The 23,567-nt window shown below is 41.5% G+C and overlaps 1 protein-coding gene across 29 annotated transcripts in view; it reads right to left on the reverse strand.

Annotated features, from left to right (window-relative positions):
• The window catches only part of CELF2 (CUGBP Elav-like family member 2), a 786,847-nt gene that overhangs the window by 138,047 nt on the left and 625,233 nt on the right, over positions 1-23,567 (reverse strand). For 26 of the 29 annotated variants that reach the window (XM_019738197.2, XM_019738201.2, XM_019738187.2 and 23 more), the window contains one exon: positions 22,135-22,331. In XM_019738197.2, the coding sequence (XP_019593756.1) occupies positions 22,135-22,312 (178 nt within the window). In that variant the 5' untranslated portion in view covers positions 22,313-22,331. Of the gene's footprint in view, positions 1-16,225; positions 16,245-22,134; positions 22,332-22,501; positions 22,895-23,567 lie in introns of those variants that run through there. The other 3 variants (XM_019738198.2, XM_019738202.2, XM_074325007.1) reach the window with 3 other exon arrangements.

A 23,567-nucleotide genomic window follows, 5' to 3' on the forward strand; every position in this document is an offset into this window, starting at 1 on the left:
CTGCTATGTTCCAAAAGGCCCTGTAGAGACTTTGAAGATATAAAGAAAGACCCAAAATTGACTTCTAGAGATTAAACACTACGTATACAATAAAAAAAAGTATGGATGAGATTAGTGGCTGATTAAACATTGCAGAAGAAAAGGTTAGTGAACTGCATTCACAATGAAACACAGAGAAGCAAAAATTTGAAAAGCAGCAGCAGCAGCAGCAGCAGCAAAGTGCATTACTGAGCCACAGGACAACTTCAAGTGGCCAAGCATGTCAGCAATTGGGGTCTCTAAAGGAGAGGAGAAAGGGGACAGAAAAAAATATCTGAACAAAGTAAGGGCTGAACAATTTCCAGTTTTGATGAAGACGATAAATTCACAGGTCAAGAAGCTCTACAAAACCTAAGATCCAGAAATAACGAAGAAAACTAAGTCAAGACACTTTATAATCAAACTGCTCAACCCCAGCGATAAAGATAAAATCTTAAAAGCAGCCTGAGGAAAAACGCTTCATATGGAGAAACAAAGGTAAAGAATGACATCAAATTTCTTAGTAGGAACAAGAAAAAGTGAGAAGGCAGTGCATCCTTAAAATACTGAATGAAACAAACTCATAGATACAAAGAACAGATTGGCAGTTGCCAAAAGTTGGGGGGAGAGTGAAATGGGTGAAATGGGTGGTGACCGGTACAAACTTTCAGTTGTAAGATAAAGAAATTCTGGGGATGTAATGTATGGCCTGGAGATGTAATGTAATGACTATAGTTAACAATACTGTAACATATATTTGAAAGTTGATAAGACAGTAAATCTTACAAGTTCTCATCAGAAGAAAAAAATTTTAACTGTGTGAGATGATGGATGTTAACTAAACATCCATTATTGTGGCAATCATTTCATAGCATATACATATATCAAATCATCATGTTGTATACATAAAATTAATATGATGTTACAGTCAATTAAATCACAATAGAACTGGAAAAAATAAAAAGCAAATATAAATAAAATGTGGAAAGAAAAAAACCCTGTCAACCTAAAATTCTATACCCAGTGAAAATATATTTCAAAAACAAAGGCGAGATAAATGTTTTTAGACATATAAAAGGTGAGAAAATTGACGAATAGATGACCTACTCTATAAGCAGTGTCAATGTTCTTCATCAGAAAGAAAATGATACCAGAAGGAATTAGGGGTCTACACAGAGGAATGGTCTACACCAGAAATAGTAATTACATGGGTCAATATGTAAGGTATTTTTCTTATTATTTAAATCTCTTTAAAATAAATTTGACCACCTAAACAAAAATTGTACTATGTATTGTGGGGTTTATAATATACGTAAAAGTAAAATATATGACAATAATAGCATAAAGTCTGGTAGGGAAAAAAATCAAAGCTCACTACTGTAAGATTCTAAAACTATATGTGAAGTTGTGTACTATCATTTGAAGGTAAACTGCAGTAAGTTAAAGATAAATACTATATCCAAAGGCAATCCCTACATAAAAAATACAAAGAATTTTATAGCTAATAAGCTAGTAAAGGAGATAAAATGAAATAAAAAAATCTGAAGAGGAAACAGAAAAAGAGAACATAAAAGAGAAATAAAAAGCAAATAGTGAAATGACAGACCTACACTCAACTTTATCAACAATCACATTAAATGTTAATTATGTAAATACTTTAATTAAAAGGTAGAACTTGTTACAGTGATTTAAAAAGAAGACCCAATTGTTTGCTATCTACAAGAAATGCATTTTAAATATGAAGATACAATTAGGTTAAAAAGAAAATAATGGAAAAAGATATACTAGTGTAAAACTACTTAAAAGGAAACAAAAACCTTCAGTGCCTATATTAATACCAAAGCAAAGAGTAATACCAGAAATAATGAAGATCATTTCAAAATAATAAAGGGATCAATTCATCAAGAGGACATAAAAATTCTAAACATTTACATATACAGAGTAACAGAACTTGAAAATACAGAAAGCAAAAACTAATAGAACTGCAAGGATAAACAGAAAAATTCACAATAATATTTGGATATTTCAATATCCTTTTTCAACGATTGATAGAACGAGTATATAGAATATATCTTGCTTTTCTTGGACTAAGTGATTAGTAAGGATAGAGAAGATTTATTTGCACAACACTAGCAACCAAATTGACATTTGCACAACACTTAGTTCAAGAAAAGCAAGATATATTCTTTTCACATGTACACAAAACATTTATCAAGATAGGCCGAATTCAAACAATTCTCAATAAATTCAAAAGTCTTCAAGTACATTCAAGGTATGCTATATTCCCTGACCATAATGAAATTAAATTAGAAATCAATAATAAAACAATCTCTGAAGAATCCTCAGCTATTTAGAAAGTAGACACACTTTGATCAACCTTGGGTCAATGGAGGAATCAAAAGAGAAGTTAGAACGTATTTCAAACTGAATGAAATGAAAATAAATGAATATGAATATAAAACCACAACATTATCAAAATTTGTGGGATGTAGGTAAAGCAGTATTTAGGGGGAAGTGTATACCATTAAATGAGCTCATTAGAAAAGAAAAAAGATTGGAATCAATGACCTCAGCTTGCATCTTAAAAACTAGAAAAATGAGAGCAAACTGAACCCAAAGTAAGCAAAAGAAAAGAATAAAAATCAAAGTAGAAATCAATAGAAAAAAACAAAACCCATAAAAAAAACAATAAAACCAAACGCTAGTTTTTTTTGAGCAAATAAAATTGAGACACTTCTAGCCAGATAAGGAAAAGAGAGAAAGCACACATTACCACTATCAGGAATGAGAGAGATGGCATCATTACATATTCTACAGATATTAAAGAGATTAAATAAGAATATTATATACAGCTTTATGTCAATAAATTTGACAACATATTCTCTAAAGGAGAGAAACTCAAGAAGAAATATATAACCTGAATAGACCTATAGGTATGTATAGGTACATATGTACATACATTTAGTAATTTAGGTCTGTATGTACTAAAGAAATTGAATTTGTGCTTAAAAATCTTCTCACAAAGAAAACTTGGGCCCCAGATGACTTATGTGATGAACTCTTACCAAACATGTAAGGAGATAATAATACAACTTAATACAAACTTTTCCAGGACATTGAAGAGGATGAATACTTTGCAAATCACTCATAAGGCCAGGATTACATTCAAGTAAAATCAGCCAAAGAAATTAGAAGAAAACTACATAATCATACTCCTCCTGAACACAGATACAAAAATTCTGCATACAATTTAAGCAAAGAGAGTCCGGTAACATAAGGATCATACATCACAATAAAGTGAGGTTTATTTCCTAGCAATGCAAAGCTGCTTCAACACTGAAAATCAATGTGAGTCACCACATGTACAAAGTAAACAAGAAAAGTATATAATGCAGGAAAAGCATCTGACAAAACCCAACATCCATTCCTGATAATAACTCTCAGCAAAGTAGGAATACAAAGAAAATGTCCTCAACTTGATTAAGGGCATCTGTGAAAAACTCACAGCTTACATCATACTTAATAGTAAAAGACAGAATGATTTTCTTGTAAGATCTAGATCACGATGATGTCCTCTCTCACCACTTGTATTCAGCTCTGTCCTGGAGGGTTTAGACAGTGCAATCAAGCAAGAAAAACAACCTAATTAGAAAGGAAGTGAAACTGTCTTTTTCGTGTGACTGTGGTAGGTTTTCTTTGATACAAAACCAAAGACAATCAAAATTAAAAATTTCTGCTTTTTATCAGACACTGTTAAGAGAATGAAAAGACAGGACAGACTGACAGCAAATACGTATCTGATAAAGGACTTGAATATACAGTATATTGAGAATTCTCAAAACTCAACAATAAGGCAACCACCCAGCTAAAAATTCGGCAGAAGTTTGAACAAGACTTCACCAAAGAGGATATACGGGTATCAAATAAGCATATGAAAAGATACTTAGCATCTTCAGTCATATGAAAATTAAAACCACAGTGACATACGCCACTATACACCTATTAGAATGGTCATAATGAGAAATACTGATTATAGCAAGTGTTGGTAAGAAGTGAAGGAACTGAAACTCCTGCACTGCTGGTGGGAATACAAAATGGTACCGTCACTTTAGAAAAGTTTGGCAGTTTCTTAAAAAGTTAAACATACACCTACCACATGATCCATCCACTCCACCCGAAATGTTTAGCTAAGAGAAACAAATGCATATAAATACTTGTACGTGAATGTTCATAGCAGCGTTACTTTTTAATAGTCAAAAACTGGAAAGCACGCAAACGATTATGAACAGGAGAACTGATAAACTGCACTATATCCATTCAATGGAGTGCTACTCAGAGATGAAAATTACCAACATAAATGAACTATTCATATTAAACCTGGAAATAGTTATGCTGAGTGAAAGAAGCCAAACCAAAAAAAAAAAAAAAAAAAAAAAAGGAGAAGAAGAAGAAGGCACATACTGTATGACTGTAATTATATAAAATTCTAGGAAACAGAAAGTTACAGTGACAGAAAGCAAGTTAGTAGTGGGGAGATTTCAAAGGAAAATGAGGAAGCTTTTAGGGGTGATAGATATGTTGATATTTTGATTGTGGTGAGGGTTTCAGAGGTATAGACATATGTGAAAACTGACCAAATTTTACAATTTTACTATGTGAAGTTTATTATATATTAATTATGCCTCAAATAAAGCTGTTAAAAAGAAAAGACCATTTGAAAGGCTACTTGCAATATCCTAAGGAAGTGGTACAAATGGTATGGCTGTAAGAATATAAGACTCCCAAGTCACAAGATTTGGATGTGAAGGCAAGGAAAGGTAGATTTGGAGACCGGCTGACAGGAAAGAGGGTGGCACCATTAATGGCAATAGGGTCAACCAAAGGAAGAAGAGGTTAAGCTCAAGTTTTGTATGTGCTGGATGCTGGCAGAACTCCTCATTCCAAGGGGCAGTTGAAAACTTGGGACTAGAAACCAGAGGCAAGACACACAGCCTTTGGAATCTCCACACTTTCCACTTCCTCCCGCGTTCCCCTCAGGTGGATCCATTTTCCTCTGTGTTATCATCTGAATCCCTGAAGGGAGAAAATCCAAGTCTGGAAGAGTTCCATTCACCTACGCGTGACCTTCAGGGAATTTCTAGTATCACAAGCGGTGAAGTCTATCGGGTCCTCATCTCACCGAGTTCCAGAATTGCACTCAGTTCAGTGGAGCTTTCACAGCCTCACAAAAAGGTTGTGTATGTTGGCACTACGCAAATAAAGTGATGGATGAGAGCTCGAAGGGAAAAGGTAACGTGCGCCACAGGCTGCAAGCAAGGAGCCACGCTAAGACCTCTGCAGTCATTGCTCTGTTTGCCGCCCCCACCCCGCTGCATGGCTCCTGCCAGGGCGGCCAGGGCAGCGTGCTTCCTCCCCCCAGAGTCACAGGGAACACCTGCAAGTCTGGCGGGGTTTCAGGTGAGCGTGCTGTGGAGAGGGCTCCAACTACAGGGGGACTGTTTTTCTCCTTCTTTATTTTATTTCAAATGTCAAACTTTTCACACTACAGTGACACCCTAAAATGATTCTCTCTTACTTCCGTTGCTTCAGTTCAAACAATATTTTTTCATGCTCCATAGAGTGCCCAGCAGCTGATTCTAAACCAGGAGTGCAATGGGGCGCTCTCTTTCAACGTGCCATGAAAACAAAACTAAGAAAAAAAAAGGTAGAATACGTTGGTGGGGAAAAACATACATCCCTTTCCCTTGAATATTCTGCATTCTCTCACTCAACTAATGTTTGTTACAGTTTGAAGGCACTGCATTAATTTCTGCAAGGTTCTATTATATAAAGTATACCGACTAAAATAGCCCCCGACTGCAAGAAGCTTGAAGTTCAAGACCAGTCCATACCCAACTGCAACACGACACAGAAAGCAGTCTGCATGGTGAGAGTCGCACAGGGCCATGGGAATTTCGGTGGAGTGGACACTACTCTTTGATGGGGTGTCTCAGAGGGGGCCTTTATGGATGAAATGGCATTTGCACTTGATTTTGAAATGCCAGGACATAAACAATCAGAATTGGGAAGAAGCAGAAATACTACCTCTAAGAAGAGGGAACGGACAGGACTCAAGGCACAGGAGCCGAAACCCAAGGAGCATTCCGGACATCATTCAATACTGTTCAACAAACATCATTAAGCACCTGTAGGTCACCACACTCTGTGCACAGCGACAGGCAGGCAGAGATGTCACAGGCAACACATACCCCAAAGGAGCATGGATTTTGAAGTGAAACAGACAATTTCTGTATAATAATCACAGATCCCAAGAATAGAGACACACCCAGAGTGCTGCGGGATCCCCAGAGGCAGGACAGTGTCATGGTCAGGAGCAAAGATGCTTCAGTTTTCTTTGCTATAAAATGAGTGCACTAAATAGTATTTGCGTTGCAGGACTGTTGTGAGAATATGTGCTATAATAAGATACTGTATATTCAGCTCTTAATATAGAACCTGGCATGCAGCAAGTATCCCGTATAAATATGAGCTGTTATTGTTGTTGTTGTCAATACTTCTGAGAATTGATCCTGCTTTCACTGAAAGGCCAATTTATTAGGAATGCAGGCTGTATGCAGAGGTGTTGCTGGGAGTCCATGTTAGACTGTAACGGCTCCCCAAAACTCTCTGTCCTTCAGTTTTCTCATTGAGAGTAGACTGGGAAAAACAACAGCCCACTGGGTGCCTGCATAAATGATCTCAGTCAGCCTGTATGACAACCCTATTCATTTTGCCGATGAGGAAACTGAGGACGGAGGTGTCAGGTAACACAAAGAAAGTAGGTGGGAGAGGCGAGTCAGAACGTAGCCAATTTGCCTCCAAGGCCTGTCGCTAAGCACTGCAGCACACTGCCTTTTGGTTCCACCACCGGCCATTTTGGTCAGGGCGTGCCTGGATGGTGGTGCTTGGTGGGGTAGCTAAAGGGTAAACAGAAGCTCAGCATGGAGGTTAACCGAAACCAGGAAAAGCACACACCTGAACATCACATCCCACATTTGCATGGAGTTTTACAATTTACAAAATGCTTTTACTTCTTTGATCGACTTTATTTTTCCCTTCTGTCCCCAAATTCCTGAAAGCCATACACAGGCTAACAAACAGAGAACCTCACATAAGAAACACCTCAGCCCCAGATATTTGGGGGTGCTGACAGAGCTGACTTAGGGGTGGGGGGACAGAGTGAAATATTTTTTGTTTTGGAACAGTGCTGAGACTAAGAGCAGCTACAGCCTTTCCCAACACCTAATAAGCTTTCCTCGTTGAAGGCTTGATTTTTGGCATGTACAGCAGGTTCTGGAATAATGGTATCTGTTCAACGTCGTCTCTTTATAACGTTGATGAGCTCCCCTAGGAACCTCACTATTCTGTGCATCAATTAGCCAATGGGGAAACTGGTTTCATTACACGTTGTTTTGCTTAAAGTTGCAGAATCTATGGATGGCGTTAAGTGAGGACTTAATGTACCTCGTAGAATGCTATACAAGTTGAACAACTCAGATGTCCCTTCCCCTACATGTACGTTGCTGTTGTTCTTAACCTTTATTGGGTCAGAGAGCTTTCAGGGGAAAAAGGAAGACTATTATAGACTCTCTCCCCAACACACACACACACACACACACACACACACACACACACACACAGCCCTCGGGCACCCTAGCCCACTCCCAATAAACTGAGTGCCCTGAGGACACAGGTCACAACTTTTGTCTTTGTAGCCCCAGGACACTGCGCATTGCCTAGCATGTAAGTAAGGGTCTCAAAAAACATCCTAAAAATGAATGAAGGCCTCTCTCTGCTTTTCAGCAGTCACTGAAAATGGGTAAGCAGTAGTTACTTCATTTATTCAGTCTGCGGTGAAGTTTGAATGTCTGTTCTGTGCCAGGCACTGAGCTAGGTACAGGCATTTCAGACATACAGAAGACAGTTACCTAATAAGCGATCTAAGCAACTCACATGAAAGGCCCTTATGAAAATAAGTGTGATACATTCTAAAAGAGTTTCAAAGTGTGCTTTGATTTTTAAAGTCCAATATTTTGTGCCTATTTTTATTTGAATGAATGCCAGGAGAGTCCATGGGAGACGAAGCTGTCTTTTGAACTCCATATGCAATATTTAGGCTTATACTTAAGGTCATATGGAACCCACATGGCGTAGGTAAAAGAAGTAGAAGCATTATAAAAACGACTTCGAAGGATGTGCTAGATTTTAAGGCTAGATCAGCAATATTCCCTGGCATTATCAGCCTTGCTCAAAATATCAGTTAATCTTTATCTTGGGTTCCTGTTCTATAAAATGGGGGTGACGTTCCTGGGGGGAGGGGGAAGTGGCCAGAGGGCCAGGGAGGATGCGATATGGCTTAACGGTTTCCTCACTTTGAAGTGTTCTAAAAATACAGCGTTTTCATTGCAAACGTGTGATGGAATATGTGTCAACACAGCGTTTTGTGTTGCTAGGGTGATCCAACCAATAGTTTTACACAGCCTCATGCAGCTCGTCAGTGAATGCAGAGAAGGAGAAAGCCACAGAGAGGCGACCCCACTCTTATCTTCTGGGCACTCGGCCTGGCATCCTGAACACATGCGGCAGGCCCTCCAACTACTGATTAGTCGACGTTCAACAATCAAACTCTGCCATTTGACGCAGGCTCTTCCTGTCGCCTCTTAAACTGTCACAATTTCATTTGCCTTGGAATTTAATCTGTGGCGTAAGAGCCTGGCACGTCCCACTTAAACACTGCGCTCCTAAGTACAGATTAGAGAGCAATTAGGTACAGAGGAAGGAAAACCCAAAAGACCCGACTGAAAAAATGTGCCTTTAATTTATTCATTACCTTTGCTTAAGTCTTTTCCTTCCTTCGATGAGATCAGAATGAAACCTTGGCTCTTGGAAGCACTGCCTTTGCAGGGACATGGGCTGGGTGGAGGCACGCATGGTTTCCCACCACTAGAATGGAACAGGCCGTATTGGACTTGCAAAGTAGCTCAGACCCATCACCACCTGGCAGCTGTATGGTGGCCTGTGTAAAACGAACTGGTGGTCACAGTCCAGGTCCCATTAGACAGATGTCCACTTCACAAAGAGAGCACCGCACTCAGCAGCCTGCCTGGCCAAGAGGAGACCGGACTGGGTGTGGGAAGGGCACTGCCTTGTGCCCAAGCAGCGTGCCTGCTCAGTGGAGCCGCGGCCAGCCTGAAGGAGGAGGGCACACAGTGTGGCAGCAACTCTCAGAGGAAAACTCTGTGTTTATTGAGCCATCTAACCCCTGACAAAACGCCTCAAAGCACTCTCAGAGGTTGTCTCGTTTATCTTACCGCGAAGCCATGTTTCCCACACTAGGTTTCGGCTCAGTGAGCCATAAGCGTTGTCTTCAAACCATCACCAGGACAGACTGATTTCACTCAGGGACTGATGGAGGTGGCAACTGCCATCCTCTCTCATCAGCTTCCATTACAGTATTGGGGACAGCACTTGGAGCATGGAAGGCAGAGAAAGAGGTCCCCTTTAACCTTTTTTGGGCTAATAAGCATTCTGACCCCAAATGAACAAACTTTTGTTGAATCCTAAAGAGAAGAGGCAACAACAATGGTCCTTTACTACAAAATGTCTTATGTACCTGGACAACTCATGAGCACCCTACGGAGGATCAAAACAACGGACGCACTGTTTGCTGTTTTGCCATTGAGGCATGTGATTCAAACTGGACAGTGAAACTAAGTGGGTCTGTTTCCTCCCTCCTTAACGGGAATTCGAAGGCAAGGCATGTCCACTGCATAGCAGTGGAGTATATAAACTAAGCAATGCCTTTTCACTGATTTTTCTTAATTCACTAAAATATTTTGGTTCACATCCTCTTTAATAAACTAACATTCTTTTTATAAAATTCACACACACACACACACATAAACAAACACCCAACTAAACACCAACTACCTGACTTGGAGAATCTTTAAGCAACGTGGAAAGTGACATATAAGAACTCCACTTCCTTATGAGGTTCCATTAACTACAAAATATGTTAAGAAAACCAATTCAGAGTTGGCATCAATTATTATAATATTTCTTTACTAAATAGAATGTAAGTCCCATGTTTAAGGGACGCCTTAGTAATACGCGCATAATATATTTTAGGGAGAGAGGGATGTTAATGTGCACAAAAGCTGATGTTAATGCACTCATTTCCTTTTCAAATTTGTGACTCTTTTAATGATTATCTTAATGATACTGTGTCTAAAATGAGCTACCCTGGACAGGCTTCTGTACTGGCGGAGAGTCTGGGTAGGGTGTAGGGGCGGGTTAGCAACTAGCCTCCATGTGGAGATGACTCCGTGAGGACGGTTAGTTCAGGACGCCCAGAGATTCCTGCCATGAAAGTGAGTAAACTTCACTCTCTTCATGGTCACACAATGCTGTGTACACCATCTGTGTACACGATGCTGCTCAAACACCAGTCAATCATCTTCAAAGCTCAGTACAGCTTGTGATGAGAGGCTGTGTAAAGCAGAATGAAGGAACTGCGATAAAGGTGAAAAACAATAACTCAAAAGTAACCACTTGTTGATGGTAGTTTAGTCAACTTGTCAACAGTGTCAACTTTGAACAACTTGTACAGAAAGGTCTGTGTGCCAAAGACAAAACCAAAGCACACCTGAAAAACCCAAACAGGAAGTCTAGTACAATATTAGACGCAGGCCAATGTGCTGGGAAATATGACATGAGGCTGACAGCTATTAAAGAATGTCCATGAGAATTTGGGACAAACACAGACAATCAGATGCACACTTATTCTGAAAGAGTCTGTTGTCGTCAGGGCCGGGGATACTAGTATCTGGAATCCTGAGTAATTCCTGAGGTTTGGAATCTCTAGGAGGCCCTCCAGAGTCTCTGATTCTGAGTTTTACATACCTGTAAAACTTTTGCCAGCTCTGACACTCTTCCCGTGGACATCACTGTTTTTTATTGACTGCCCATTCCCCTGCCTCATTCTACCACGTCTTTCTCTTTCCCCGGAAAATGCCGATTTACTCGTAAGTTGTATACGATTTACTCAGATAGTATTTTCTAGCAAACTAGTTGAGAAAGAAGCATTAGAAGATTTCCACGCACAAAAATTTAAAAATAACTCTTCCTAATACACATAGTCTGCAACATCAAGGTACCATTACTGCCGTGGCTAATTTTCATCTTTGTCTTCTTCTACTATATCTACTATATGTGACTTACTATCCTTTATTCAGTTCCCACCGTACCCCCAGCACTGCCTGAGGCAATTTACATCTGAGAATCTATATACAATTTATTCCTCAGAAGTCTGTCATGTGGGCAATTGTACATCCATTTGAAGAAATGGTATTCAAAGAAATTAACCCTGGGTTACCACAAAGTTTAAAACATACGTGTGTCTGTTATATACATGTACACACATGTACATGCATCTCTCCCATGAGGGTTAACGCTAATAGTCACTCTTTAGTGTTACCTGTATGTACCTCCATCAGGTGGGGGCCAGACTTTCTCCTTTAGGATCTGGCACCAAACACTGTTACACAGGAAGAGGGTAGTGACGGGCACCGGATGCATTTCCCACGTCTCAGTGAAGCTAGCAGGAGCACTACAAACTGTATATCCTTAGATGTGATGGAGAACCCTCAGTAAGCTTCATTTAGTGAACTGGAGCCTCTGTTTGTCCTAAACTCCCTACAGGGAAGAGGAGGAAAACTGAAAATGAAGAGAAAGGGGAAAGAGGATACATGGGGCATGTTGCGGAAAGAAAAAAAGTCTGGCACGGGGCCTCTTGAGTGTAGAGTACATTTTTCAAAAGAGAACACACACACACACACACACACACACGTACAAAATGGACACCACTAACCCAAAGTTGGGTCTACGTTTTACTGCAGTCCTGTCTTACATGCCATAAAATTCTTTCTCTCCTTTTGGGGCAAAGAATATGTCATGTCCATCTTTCTATTCTCAGCATGAAGTACAATGTCTTGCACACAGTAGGCGTCAATAAATATTTATTGCCAAATGGCTCGGACTTTGGTAAACACTCTGTTAGCTTTCTGGCTCACATTTTTCCTCTTTACTGCTGTATGTTAAATTCAACATTACATGGGACCCAGGGCTTTCAAGGTGACCCTGGGCTCCAAATCCCTGCCACAAAAGGGCTAGTCATGAAGCCCCTTGGTGCTGGCCAGAGGTCCACTCCCAGGGGATAGTAAGTCAGCTGCCCCCATCTCCGTAACTTCCGTCATGTCCCCTAAGTTCACCACCTGCTCTGTGTAAAAGTTTAGCTCTAACTCTATACTTTGCCCGCCTTTCCAACAGTTGAAGTACAAGCAGCAGAATCCTGGGGCTTGGCATTAATTGAAAGAGCTCACTCTGTACTTCACCATCTTCAAAACTTCAATCATATTCTCTTCTAACACTTTTTTTGACAGCACAATCCCTCTTTTTATGTTTTGCTACAGCCTTTCCCCCTTTTCATTCTTGTGACTCAGTGCTTGCAGGCCTTTTAAGTTAACCTCCCAGACCTTTCCATCTGGGCTCACCTTCCTGGACCTCTGAGATTCACGCTGCTCTCCCTTAGAATGCTTCCATCTCCTTGAACTTTCTTCAATAATGTTTCCTAATATCGGGCACAGTGGCCTACATAGGAGTGAAAAGCACTTTGTGACAAGTGACAAATGACCTGCTCCAAAATACTTGGTGTCTGGTGTCTTTATTTGTGATATTTACCATTTGGGGGCCGTGTGACCATTAACTTGACAGAGGCTCTTGTATCTTATGCACCTTACCCTCACTATTATGATGCCTTTCTACGTGTCTAGGATGCAGTTTCCACTCACTACACATAGGAGTTTGGGAAGCATTTTCCCCCCACCTTAAACTAAAAAGAAGGCAACAAAAGCAGCAGCATTTCATGGACTTGGCTGGCAAGACATATAAACACTGAAGGCGACTCCGAAGAGAGTGGTCTTGACTCCCAAGCAGGTTAGGCTGTGAACTTGCCGTATGCGTACAAAGGCCTCATATACTCAGAATAGTTTACAATGATCAGACTCTGGGTCATTTAAAGAGTTTGAGGAGTGGCTATTCTCTTTCAATCTTTTAATTCATTTCTCGAATTCCAATTTATGATTCTCTAATGGAAATAGAGAAGTTACAGTCCTTCATTTTTCCAACGGATCACTGTCTGGAGTGTATTTCTCCAATTTGGGCTCTCCGATTTGAATTAATGCCAGAACATGCATCCTGGATTAGGGACACCTTTCTCGATCATTTACATAGAGAGTGAAAACATACTGATCCTCATACCAGTTCCTGCGGTGTTTCAATTGCCATCCCCATTCTCCTGGACCCATTAATTGTTACCATTATAACCTGCCCCCGTTTCAGCTCCCTTTTCCATTTATAGCAAAACCTGCTTTTTTCTCCTTGCTACCTACATGTCTGTTTACATGACTCAGCAAAAAAAGAGGCCTTGTAAAATCCAAGAGTATCACATCTATTGTTTCACACATGCCTTTTTTTAATGTTCCTTTCTCCAGCACAAGCGCTCACCTCAGCAGACTGGAAAATATCCTCAGACATTTGAAGAACCTGATTCTTTAATATATGTAATTGGTCTAGTTCACTGCAAATTTCTTTAGTGTGACACCTAATGTATCACTGAGATGCCTAATGTCTGACTTTCCACTGAATTTCACAGTGTGGGTCAGAACATCTTTAATTCTCTTGACCAATTGTCCTGAAAGCCAATGTACTATCATCCATCATTTCTGCCACCAGAGCATGTAAACCTATATCAATTGGTTGCTAAATCATATTATTTCAGCTTAGTTTCTATTTATTCCATTTGGCCAATTCTCTTTTCATCCATTTTTAGCTTCCAATGGTTGTGAAGATCATAACTATTATTCTGCTTTTATTCATGGCAGTACATCGTGACACACATATGTCTGACTGGAAGGAGAGTTGTTCTTGTAAGAGGTTTGGGCTAGCCAATATTAGAAAACAAAGCATGAGAATGGATGGTCTGAAGACCTGTGAAATTTGGACAAGGAACAAAGAACCTGAGACCTGAAGGCTAAATCTTGTTAGCATCTGGGACCATATGTCCAAGCACGAAAATTCAGTGCCTAAGAATCCACACACAAATATAAGATAAGAAAAATGGTGCCAACTGTACTACCAGTATAGTACATTTTACTATAGTTGAAATTATTACAGATAATAAACTTCAAAAGGTATGTAATGGTTTCATTTATATTTTAATGCTAACATTCTGAACACTTCTAAAATGTAACTTAGCTATGGTTCATTTTAAATTGCAATTAGAGGCAAAGTTTGAAGAAGGGAGAAAGTAAACCTTGCAACTTGATTGCCTGATTATCCGGGGCCCCTGGAGTAGAAGTGGGTAAAGGAGAGTAGGTCACGCTAAGCTGATTCCCAGGTGATACCTGCGTGTTTCAGAGTAACCAACAGCATTACCCACTAACACTTCCCTTTCTGGCTTGAAAACTGGACTTCTCATTTCTAAACACTGCTTTCATAATGACCCAGAGTGGTGCCGTGGTGTAGCTGATGGTGGAGCATCTCCAATGGGAAGCAATCTCATTGGATGCAAATAATAAAAAGGTGACTAAGACCTGTAGGCAGGCACACTATAAATGCACCAATGGGAAATGCACTTTGTGCGATCACCTACACTCAGCTTTTTCAGTCAACCTGTAATATGCGTTGGAGGAAACGCAGCAGACATCAAGCCATGAAGCCCTGGGTTTACTTTCCATGTCAAATTTCTACCAAGAAGTTTATCCTCTTTTCATCCAGAGCCTGTTTTCTTCATTTTTTGCTTCTTTAATTCTAGAAAATCCACCGGGGATGAGACGACTGGGGACCAGCTGATATCCCCCAGACAGAGAAGAAAACAAAACGGTTAGAAGCAGCCTTACATAATTTCTTTTCTTCTCTGATTTTGGCTCTCTCGGTGTGTCCTCTGTATCTCCCTCCTTCTCTTGCTTCCTCTCTTTCTCTCCAGAGATGTAAGAAGCAAAATGTGCCCAGGAGAGAGACTATCTGCCAGGGTCGAAGCCGCCCTTTGATAAAAGCAACAGAAATTCTGCTCTGTTCTGCAAAGGCAGAGTCCAGTCTGTCAGCACCAGGGTATGGGGTGTTTAAAGAGATCCTTTCTCACCATAATTTAAAAGAGGGTTATTTAACATTTCTGTCATTTATCTCAATCAGTTCAATAGGTGCAGCCTGTGCAAGTCAAAATAATTAGAATCTCCATTTTGAAAAAAAAAATGAGTTGTTAAATCTTTTAATATAACCATATGGTATAATGAATGACTCCATCTCTCCCTAGGATGTGATAAGGGACCCTGCCTGCAGCAGTACAAAAACTGCATTTTATGTTCATGCGGTAGGACCTCAGTCAGCCGACGAAGAACGGATGTCACAATAAGTTATACAGTGGTTTCTGTTCATGTAAAATTAATTCAGAGTGAAAGCATCCTTCCTGTAGGCCACTGAGGCAGCTCTATCAAAACTGGGGCTGTCACAGAAAATCTAGGGTAGCAACCCTAATTTTGAGAAATTTAGGGAGAAATACTATCCCCTTCTTGCATGCATTAAAATGTAAAATTGGCCCATCTTCCTACATTTTGAATTCTTTCTCAATTACTAATTTCGAGATGACATTGCTTAAAAAAAGCTGGTTCCAACACCATTTCTATTACTTAAGGGAAGTTTCTGACAAGAGTTTTTTTTTTTTTTCTTTTGGAGGAAAGGAAAGGCATAAAACATGAAAATGAACCTCTCTGCTCCCACCCCACTCCTCTGATACAATTCCATTAATAAACAGGTAGGCGGTTTCCTTTATAAATCTTTCACATTTTACGGAAGAATAAAGTTTATAAGATTATCAACTCTCTTTAGGCCAGCAGCATTCAGGTTTGTTCTCTCATTGCATATGTAAAACTCTGAGGTAGGTATTACAGTTATTGTAAGGATAAAAAATGGTGGTGCGTTTTCTCAACTAGCTTGTAATAAATTTTTAAGTCTCCTAACTCTCCAGGGCCTACTCTCACTCTACCATAGCACAGAAGAATCTTCTGGATTCAGGGCCGTCCTCCTGCCAGACTCTGAAATGAGTAAAACTCACAGGCTCTGTGGCTTTCATCCTTCTCCTCTTTGCCTCGCCTTTTCCTTCCCAGCCATCTCATCTCATCTCATGCTCCAGAAACTTTTCCATTGTCCTGAACTGGGAAGAGATGAGGACAAACTGAGATTTTATTAATGAATTCTTGAAGACTGAAGTAAAGGGTTGAAGATGGAAAGAAGCGACTCATATTCTGTCATAGTCTAAACTCAGTTGGAGGTGGGGATGAGGATCAGATTACCCAGGCCCGTCCCCAGTGTCCCCCGAACTGCAGCCTGACCAACAAGAATACGAAATGGTAACAGCATCAGAACCACCAAAAAAAGCTGCTCTTTTGAAATTTAAAGTTAATAACCCTTCCCAGAGGAGCCTTGAATTTAACCTTTGTTCCACCCAGAAAATCCGGGCTCGAAGCACTGGGAGGGCTGCAGCTGCACCGCAGTTACGCCATGACCTCTGAGCACATTTCGAGAAAAAAGGAAGTTTTGTTCTTCAAGCCTGTGGCACAGTGAGAGTCGACATAAGCCACTTCCCCTTTTTCAGTTCTCTGGCTGAGAAGTCGCCAAAGACAGAGGGTAAAATGGGATCACCGAGGCAATAGGTTAGAACCGAGAGTCTGTTTCACCATCCAATCTGAAATGTCAAATGATTTTATTCTAATCACTTAGGCTCCTCAGTGTTTCTTCCTGTGAAGTCAGATTAACAATGCCTAAGTGGCTGAGCTTAGGAAAATGTAACTAGCATTCATTAGAGTAAGGTTTTTCAGGGGGCTATGATCCTAGCTTATAAATTTGATGAAAACTAAAATATCAAGAAGAGCCATGATCCGAGGCACAGGATTTACTGGTCATGTGGAGGTTCCGAGCTTGGTCTTGCTGAACCGTCTCCGTATCTGCCACCTCCTCCACGGCCCTTCATTCACATGTCCCACCCCTCCAGCCTTCCTTCTTCTGTAGACCAGGAGCTACTTTTTGCCTTTACCAGCTTCCCTACCTATGACCTCAGAGAACATTCTAGTGCACACAGTACCCTCCCTGACTTTCTACCACATCTGTCTCGGTCATCGACAACTCTAGGTTCCTTACGATTCCGTTTGTCTGCTCAGCTCCTGATGGGCAGCCACAGAACCAAACCATCAGGGCCCTAAATCCACACAATCTAAGTGTAACTGGGCCAATCTCATTCTTCAAGAATGCTGCTGTTCCTTCCCCAACCAGATTCTCCAGAGCTGTCATTTTACACCCTTTCCCTTCCTAAGTCTTCAATTCCACCTGACCGTCTCAGAAACATACTTACTACCTACTGAAAAGACCCAGGGCATCTGTACTGAGTGTCGATTTCCCCCCATTAGACTGAAATTTGCTCTGCTGTTACTTCTTCCTAACGGCTCTGTCTCAAACACAGGATCTTCCTGGCCTTTCCCATGTGCTCTTCAGCCACTCCTCCAGGCCCTTCAAGGACCCTGATTCCTACCGTCCTTACACTTTCACTATCATCTTTTGCTCTACCTTCTCATCATTTGTTTTAAAAACAAGCTACATCTAAGCGCCCTTTCTTCCATGACCAGGCTACAAAAAAGGGTAGTTTCTAGTCACAGCCCTGCATGGAAACCTCACAATCCTCTACCAATCCCAACACCCATCGTTCTTCTGAAACGCTCTCAGTCCTTCCAAACACCAAGTCCGATGGCTTTTCTTGGCCCCCGTCCTTCTTGACTCTTGTGTGGCACCTCAGACTCAACACGATCCAAAATGAACTGAATATTCCTCTTCTTCCCCGTTCCCACCATCATGGACCGCTTTCCCATTTCTCCCAGTCATGCCCAAACCTCCGTGTCATCACTGCCCCAATTTAGTTATCTAGTCTCCTTCCTTCCACCACTGTCATGTCTGTCTGTGTCACTCAATTGCCATGACAAACAGCGTCCCTGTTTAGGCCCCATGTACTTTAGAAGCATAGAGCACCAGTCTCCCAGTCTCTGTTCCTTCCTAGCTAAAATACCCTTCAGAGACCCTCAGTTGTCTACCAAATAAAATCCTAATATTTCAGCCTGAAAATTAAGGCCCGCTAAGAAATGGATGGAGCCTGTATTTCTACACATCATCACCTTCCCCTCTTCCATTTCATTTAATGTATTTCACGCTTCCTCTGAATCTGGGAGAACTCATAGTTCCCAAAGGCCACCCTGCATTTTCTCACCTCCATACCTGAATCAGGCCAGTCCCTCCACTTGTAATTTTCAACATTGTCTTTACTTATTGAAATCCTTTTTTTTTTTTTTCAACACTTGGTAAAGAGGCCATCTTTTCCTGTTTTGCTAGGTGCAAGTTATCCATTTCTCCCCTGAATTTCCAGAGGTCAAATATGCTCCTCTCTTTCTTATTCTTATCTCATGTTCTTTTAAGTTTTAGTTACCTGTATACTGGTCTCATTATCCCTATTAGATTTCAAGTTCTTAGGGACAGTGATGATAATAATTGTAATAATAACCATCACCCCCATAAGCTCCTACCATATTCCAGCTCTATGCAAAGCATATAACTTCATTTCAGCAAACTATGAGGGCTGTCTCCACTTTCAGATGTGATTAAATTATGTGCCCAAGGGTAAGACCCAGGAGTGGTAGAGACAGAAATTGAATTTAGGGTTGTCTGACTTCAAAAGCCATGCCCTTAACTACTATTTGGTAGTTATCTTCATCCATAGGGTTGCCAATAGCCATGGAATAAAACATTCTCTCCATAAGTCTTAGGAGGTGGGATAGTTGACTTAGCCAGGTTCCCCGGCATTGTTGAACCTGCTGGGTCAACATACATTCATAGAATGAAGAAACATATAGCTTAGGCTCTAACCCTTAAAGGATGATTTCAAAAATGGAATGAAGTGTTCATACCTCAAGACTAAGCAGAACATCTGATTCACCTGGATGAGGTAATACCTTGACCTAGTCTCTTTCTTTGGAACCACTGACGTCAGTAAGGCAATGAATCAAGGCCATTCCAAAAGCCTTTCTTAGATTGTTTAAACTATGTTTAGAGAGCACCTCCAAAATTCAAATTTCTGAGGCCCTGACATCACTCCAGGGAAAACACGGTAATTGTACTCTGCTGGCGCAGTCAGGACCAATGTAAACATGAGGACCTATTTTTACAAGTGAACAGGCAAATGATGTATGGCACACAGAGGCATCAGTATAAAGAAAAGTGGTGGTTGATGCTCTCTATACGTAAGAAGCTAAAGGCTATAATCCTCTGAGAGGAATATCATTATACAGCTCAAATCCCATCACGACACATACCATTAAGACAGAGATGTCTGTATAACAAAAACCCTTTCAAGCTTTGGCTGACAGTCCACGTACTTCAAGCAATACTTGGTGTGAGACCTGGACTTCGCAGTAACAAGGATTGACCTATATTTCCAAAGGTAAGATTTGAATGATTTCATCTATAATTTCTATCCCATGACACCATGAGTTGGAGTGATGTACAATATAAACCCATGAGTACAAAAACTAAACACAAAGACAGAAACAGAATCAACCCTGCTTTTAAAGGGCAAAATTCCTTCCTTTCACCTGGGAAACACTTAGGAAAAGGACAAGGCCTACTGACCCAACCCTGAAATGGAGCAGAACAAGGCTGGTTTGTGGCCTCATCTCACGGGGAGGCAAGATGGTGTAGCGCATGAAGACAGATAGACTGTGCTCAAATTTCTACTCTGACTCTTACTATCTGGGTAACCTGGGCTACATTTGTTAACTTTTCCTGAGCCTCATCTGTGACTAATACCACCTGCTTTCAGGATTTCAGTAAGAACTAAACGAGATAACATATGTAAAACTCCTAACATAGGACTTGGTACACAGCAAGGGCTCAAAAAAGTAAGTTCCCTCATCAGGCCTCCCTTCCCCTCTAAGACTCTGGGCTTATGCAAACTATTTTAATGAAGTTAGTTATAAGACCCTGTGAATGAAGTTTACAAAATGTATCGTCCCAAATATAGCCTGACAAAGAGATTGCTCAGAGGAACACTGGGGAAAAGACAGATACTAGAAGAATAGGCCATGCAGCAGTATTCACTTGCCTGAGAGAATGATCTTTTTGGGTAAAGTTAGACACGTGTAATCCAAAGATAAAATGCAAGTAAACTGGGCATCATAACAATAAATGTGCTCTGATCATTTTATCAGAGGTCATTTTGAAAAACGCTGAATGAAATGAAATTTGTAGGCACATTATCCTAGTCAAGAATGAACAGCGGTTACTTCTCTGAAGCATTAGTTTACTGCCTCGGCCTAGTTTGCTGTGGGTGATATGCCACATGGTGGGAGCACCCTTACTTGCTAAGTCCAGTCCAGTGCATCATACTGTCTTTCCTCAGAAGCTAAGTATTAAAAAACAAGTTCTAGTCTTTTCAATTTGGGAAACACGTCAGTAAACAGTTTAGGAACATGACCAATGAAGGTTCTGAACAGTGCCCCACTGTGTGATTTTTTAATCCTTCTATTTTAGGTATCTAATTTTCTATTTCTCAAGTTATGGGACAATTAAGTTTGTGGTGAGAAAATTTTATACATGTTTTTTGAAAACACTCTCGGTGTTACATGTTTTGAGATAGAAAATGAGAGTTTTATGAACACAATCTGAAGGTATAAAATAAATATTAGGCTTTAAAAATACTTTATAAAATAAGTATTAAGCTTTTAAATTCCCTAAAAGGTTCCAAAAAGTCCTATCGGACCTCAACAACTATAGGGAACAAGAGATGGTCCATTTCCCAGAGTCACAGAACGTCAGCGTTTTAATGATTACTTAGTCCTATCCCTTCACCTTGACAGTACGGAAGAGGCTCAGAGAAAAGTGGGTGCTCATGTTCACGTGCCCAACTAAAGTGTATGTACAAGCCAAACAATGAGCTTGTGTAAGCTCTTATGAGAGGCTACCTAGCAATAAAATAACAGGCTGGACAGACATATGAAGGTACAGAGAAAAAGAAACTGTGAGACCCACAGAAAGACAGAGGAGCCTTCTGTAGAAAGACCAAGAGATCAAGAACAGAGAAAGAACAAAATTACTACAGCAAGGGTAAAATATCAACAGAGACTAAGTGGCAGCAGCAGAGAAAATATTTTAAATTCAGTCTCCACAGAGCATACAAAGGATGACTCTAATACACAGAAGCTTTAATGTGGAAGAGGTTTCTGGCTTCTATTTTAATTACTGTACCCCCAGCCAACATCACCCTTATCTTAAAATGGAGGCACTAAAAACCACCAGATTGTACACGTGAATCTTACCACTGGTAAGGGCGTAAACCGCAAGCATTTTGAAGGTGTGCTAACAATTTCAGGCCGCTAGGGTGTTACTTCCCGCCCCAAAGGCACACTTCACCTAATGATCCCCATCTAGACCTCAAGAATTGATATCCCTCCTAAAAGTGTACCCTTTATTCCTCACACCAGTGGTAGCACACTAACTGTTTATAAAGGCATTTCAGAATTCCCACAGGCTACGGAAAAGTGGGATGCGATTGTAATTACATGAGCAATAATAGGAAGGTATAGGCAGAAAGAGTTAGCTCCTGAAATGCAAGGCTGAGAAATACAGTTCCTTAGAGAGGCAGCCACTCTGCCAGAGAAGAGCCTGGACTGCCTAGAAAGTGACCTCAGGAGAGCAATCACGCGCCTGGACAGAGGAGCGGCCGCGCCCCCTCCCTCCGCTCCTCCTTCCCTGCCTCCCAGGCCAGCTCGGTCCACCTGCCCTGGAGGCGGGCGGGGGCACGGGGAGGAGCCGGTTGGCCGCGGGGTACAGGGGCAGCGGATGGCTCCCCCTTGCAGCTCTCCCTCCCGCGACGCCCAGGGAGGCCCACAACCCCGAGGCACCCCAACCGTGCACCCCCACTGTCTGTACCTTTACTCTGGGGAGGGTTCTGACTCCGGTCCCGGAGGACGTTGATCTGGTAGACGGCTCCGTAAGGCTCAAAAAGTTCTTTCAGCTCCTTTTCCGACCAGGACCGGGGGATCTGCCCGACAAACATCTTAATGGCATCTGGGTCTGGTTGGTCTGAGTGATCCAAAGCGCCGTTCATCTTGTTGGCTGTGCCGTTACTGTCAAAAAGGGAACCGGGAGCCAGAGTTAGGGCTGCACGGTGAGGGACAGGAAGAAAAAAATAGGGGGGTGGTGGGGGCGGGGAGGCGGAAGGAGGAGGAAGAGGAGCGCGGGGCAAAGTGCCTAATGAGTCTTAGAAATTTGATGAACTAAAACAAAGCACAGGCACCATTAGGTTGCTCCTCGGCGGCAGCGGCAAGCTCTCACTGCAGACTGCTGCTGTTCAGCACCGCCTGAGCGCAGGGCAGCGCCCCGCCGGCTGTCACCCGGGGCGTGGACATCTTGAAACCCGGCTTGGGAGGCAGCTGCAAGTTAAGTGCAGGTCTCGTTCTGCAAGGCTGCCATCAATGCATCCGCAGCCTTATCAGCCTCACACTGGCTCTCGTGTGGAAAGAAAGGCAGGGCTGGATTGCTGATGGATTTTCCCCCCTTCCCCTCCCCTTTTGGAGATTTTTGGAAGAGAGGAGAGAGGTGGTAATAATAAAGTCACATGAAAAGAAAATGAAACACTTGGCAGCCCGTCAGATGACTAATGCAAGATGCTGATGATGAATCTGCAGAGTGCGCGAGGCATCCATGTGTGCATCAAATTAGTGCGTTGTTGCTGCTCAGAATGGAGAGCGCTCCAGCAATGCAGCTGGGTGCAGCCGATTGGCTGCCTACACCGGAGAAAAGGGCTGGGGCGGGGAGGGGGCTCCCGTTTAAAAAGCACATTGTTTATGGGATCCGGGCACAAAGGGTTTAATTCAGAGAGGCAAAGGCAATCTCAGAATTGCCTGCTTTGTGCTGGGGGAAAAAAAAAATGCAGCCCCAGAAAGTTGAGTTCCCGCTAAAGGACACTGAATATTTCAAATCTTTCACACTCCATAAATTGCTCTCTGTATGTCTGACTTCCAGATGTTGCACTTGAGTTCTAAACAATCACACGTTTGGGAGAGAAAAAAGGAAAGTCTGCCTCTTCTTCTCTTAGCTTCAGTAAATATTTGGGGTTGGTACAAAGAGCAAGAACATAAGCCTTTACATATCAGTCTTCCTTAAGATTTCCAAAGCCCCCATTTGGAAGAGAAAATGCTTGTTTAGAGCCTGCAATTCTAGTCATAATCATGTAATATGATGATGAAAGTGTCACCATTTTAACGTGGATCCCCCCATTAGAGATTCAGTAAACAACAGAACAAAACCACATACTCTCTTCATGTCACCCCACTCTGAGTGCACCCTAAACCCACCCACTC

Source organism: Rhinolophus sinicus, linkage group LG02 (assembly GCF_036562045.2).
Source record: "Rhinolophus sinicus isolate RSC01 linkage group LG02, ASM3656204v1, whole genome shotgun sequence".
Classification (NCBI taxonomy): domain Eukaryota; kingdom Metazoa; phylum Chordata; class Mammalia; order Chiroptera; family Rhinolophidae; genus Rhinolophus; species Rhinolophus sinicus.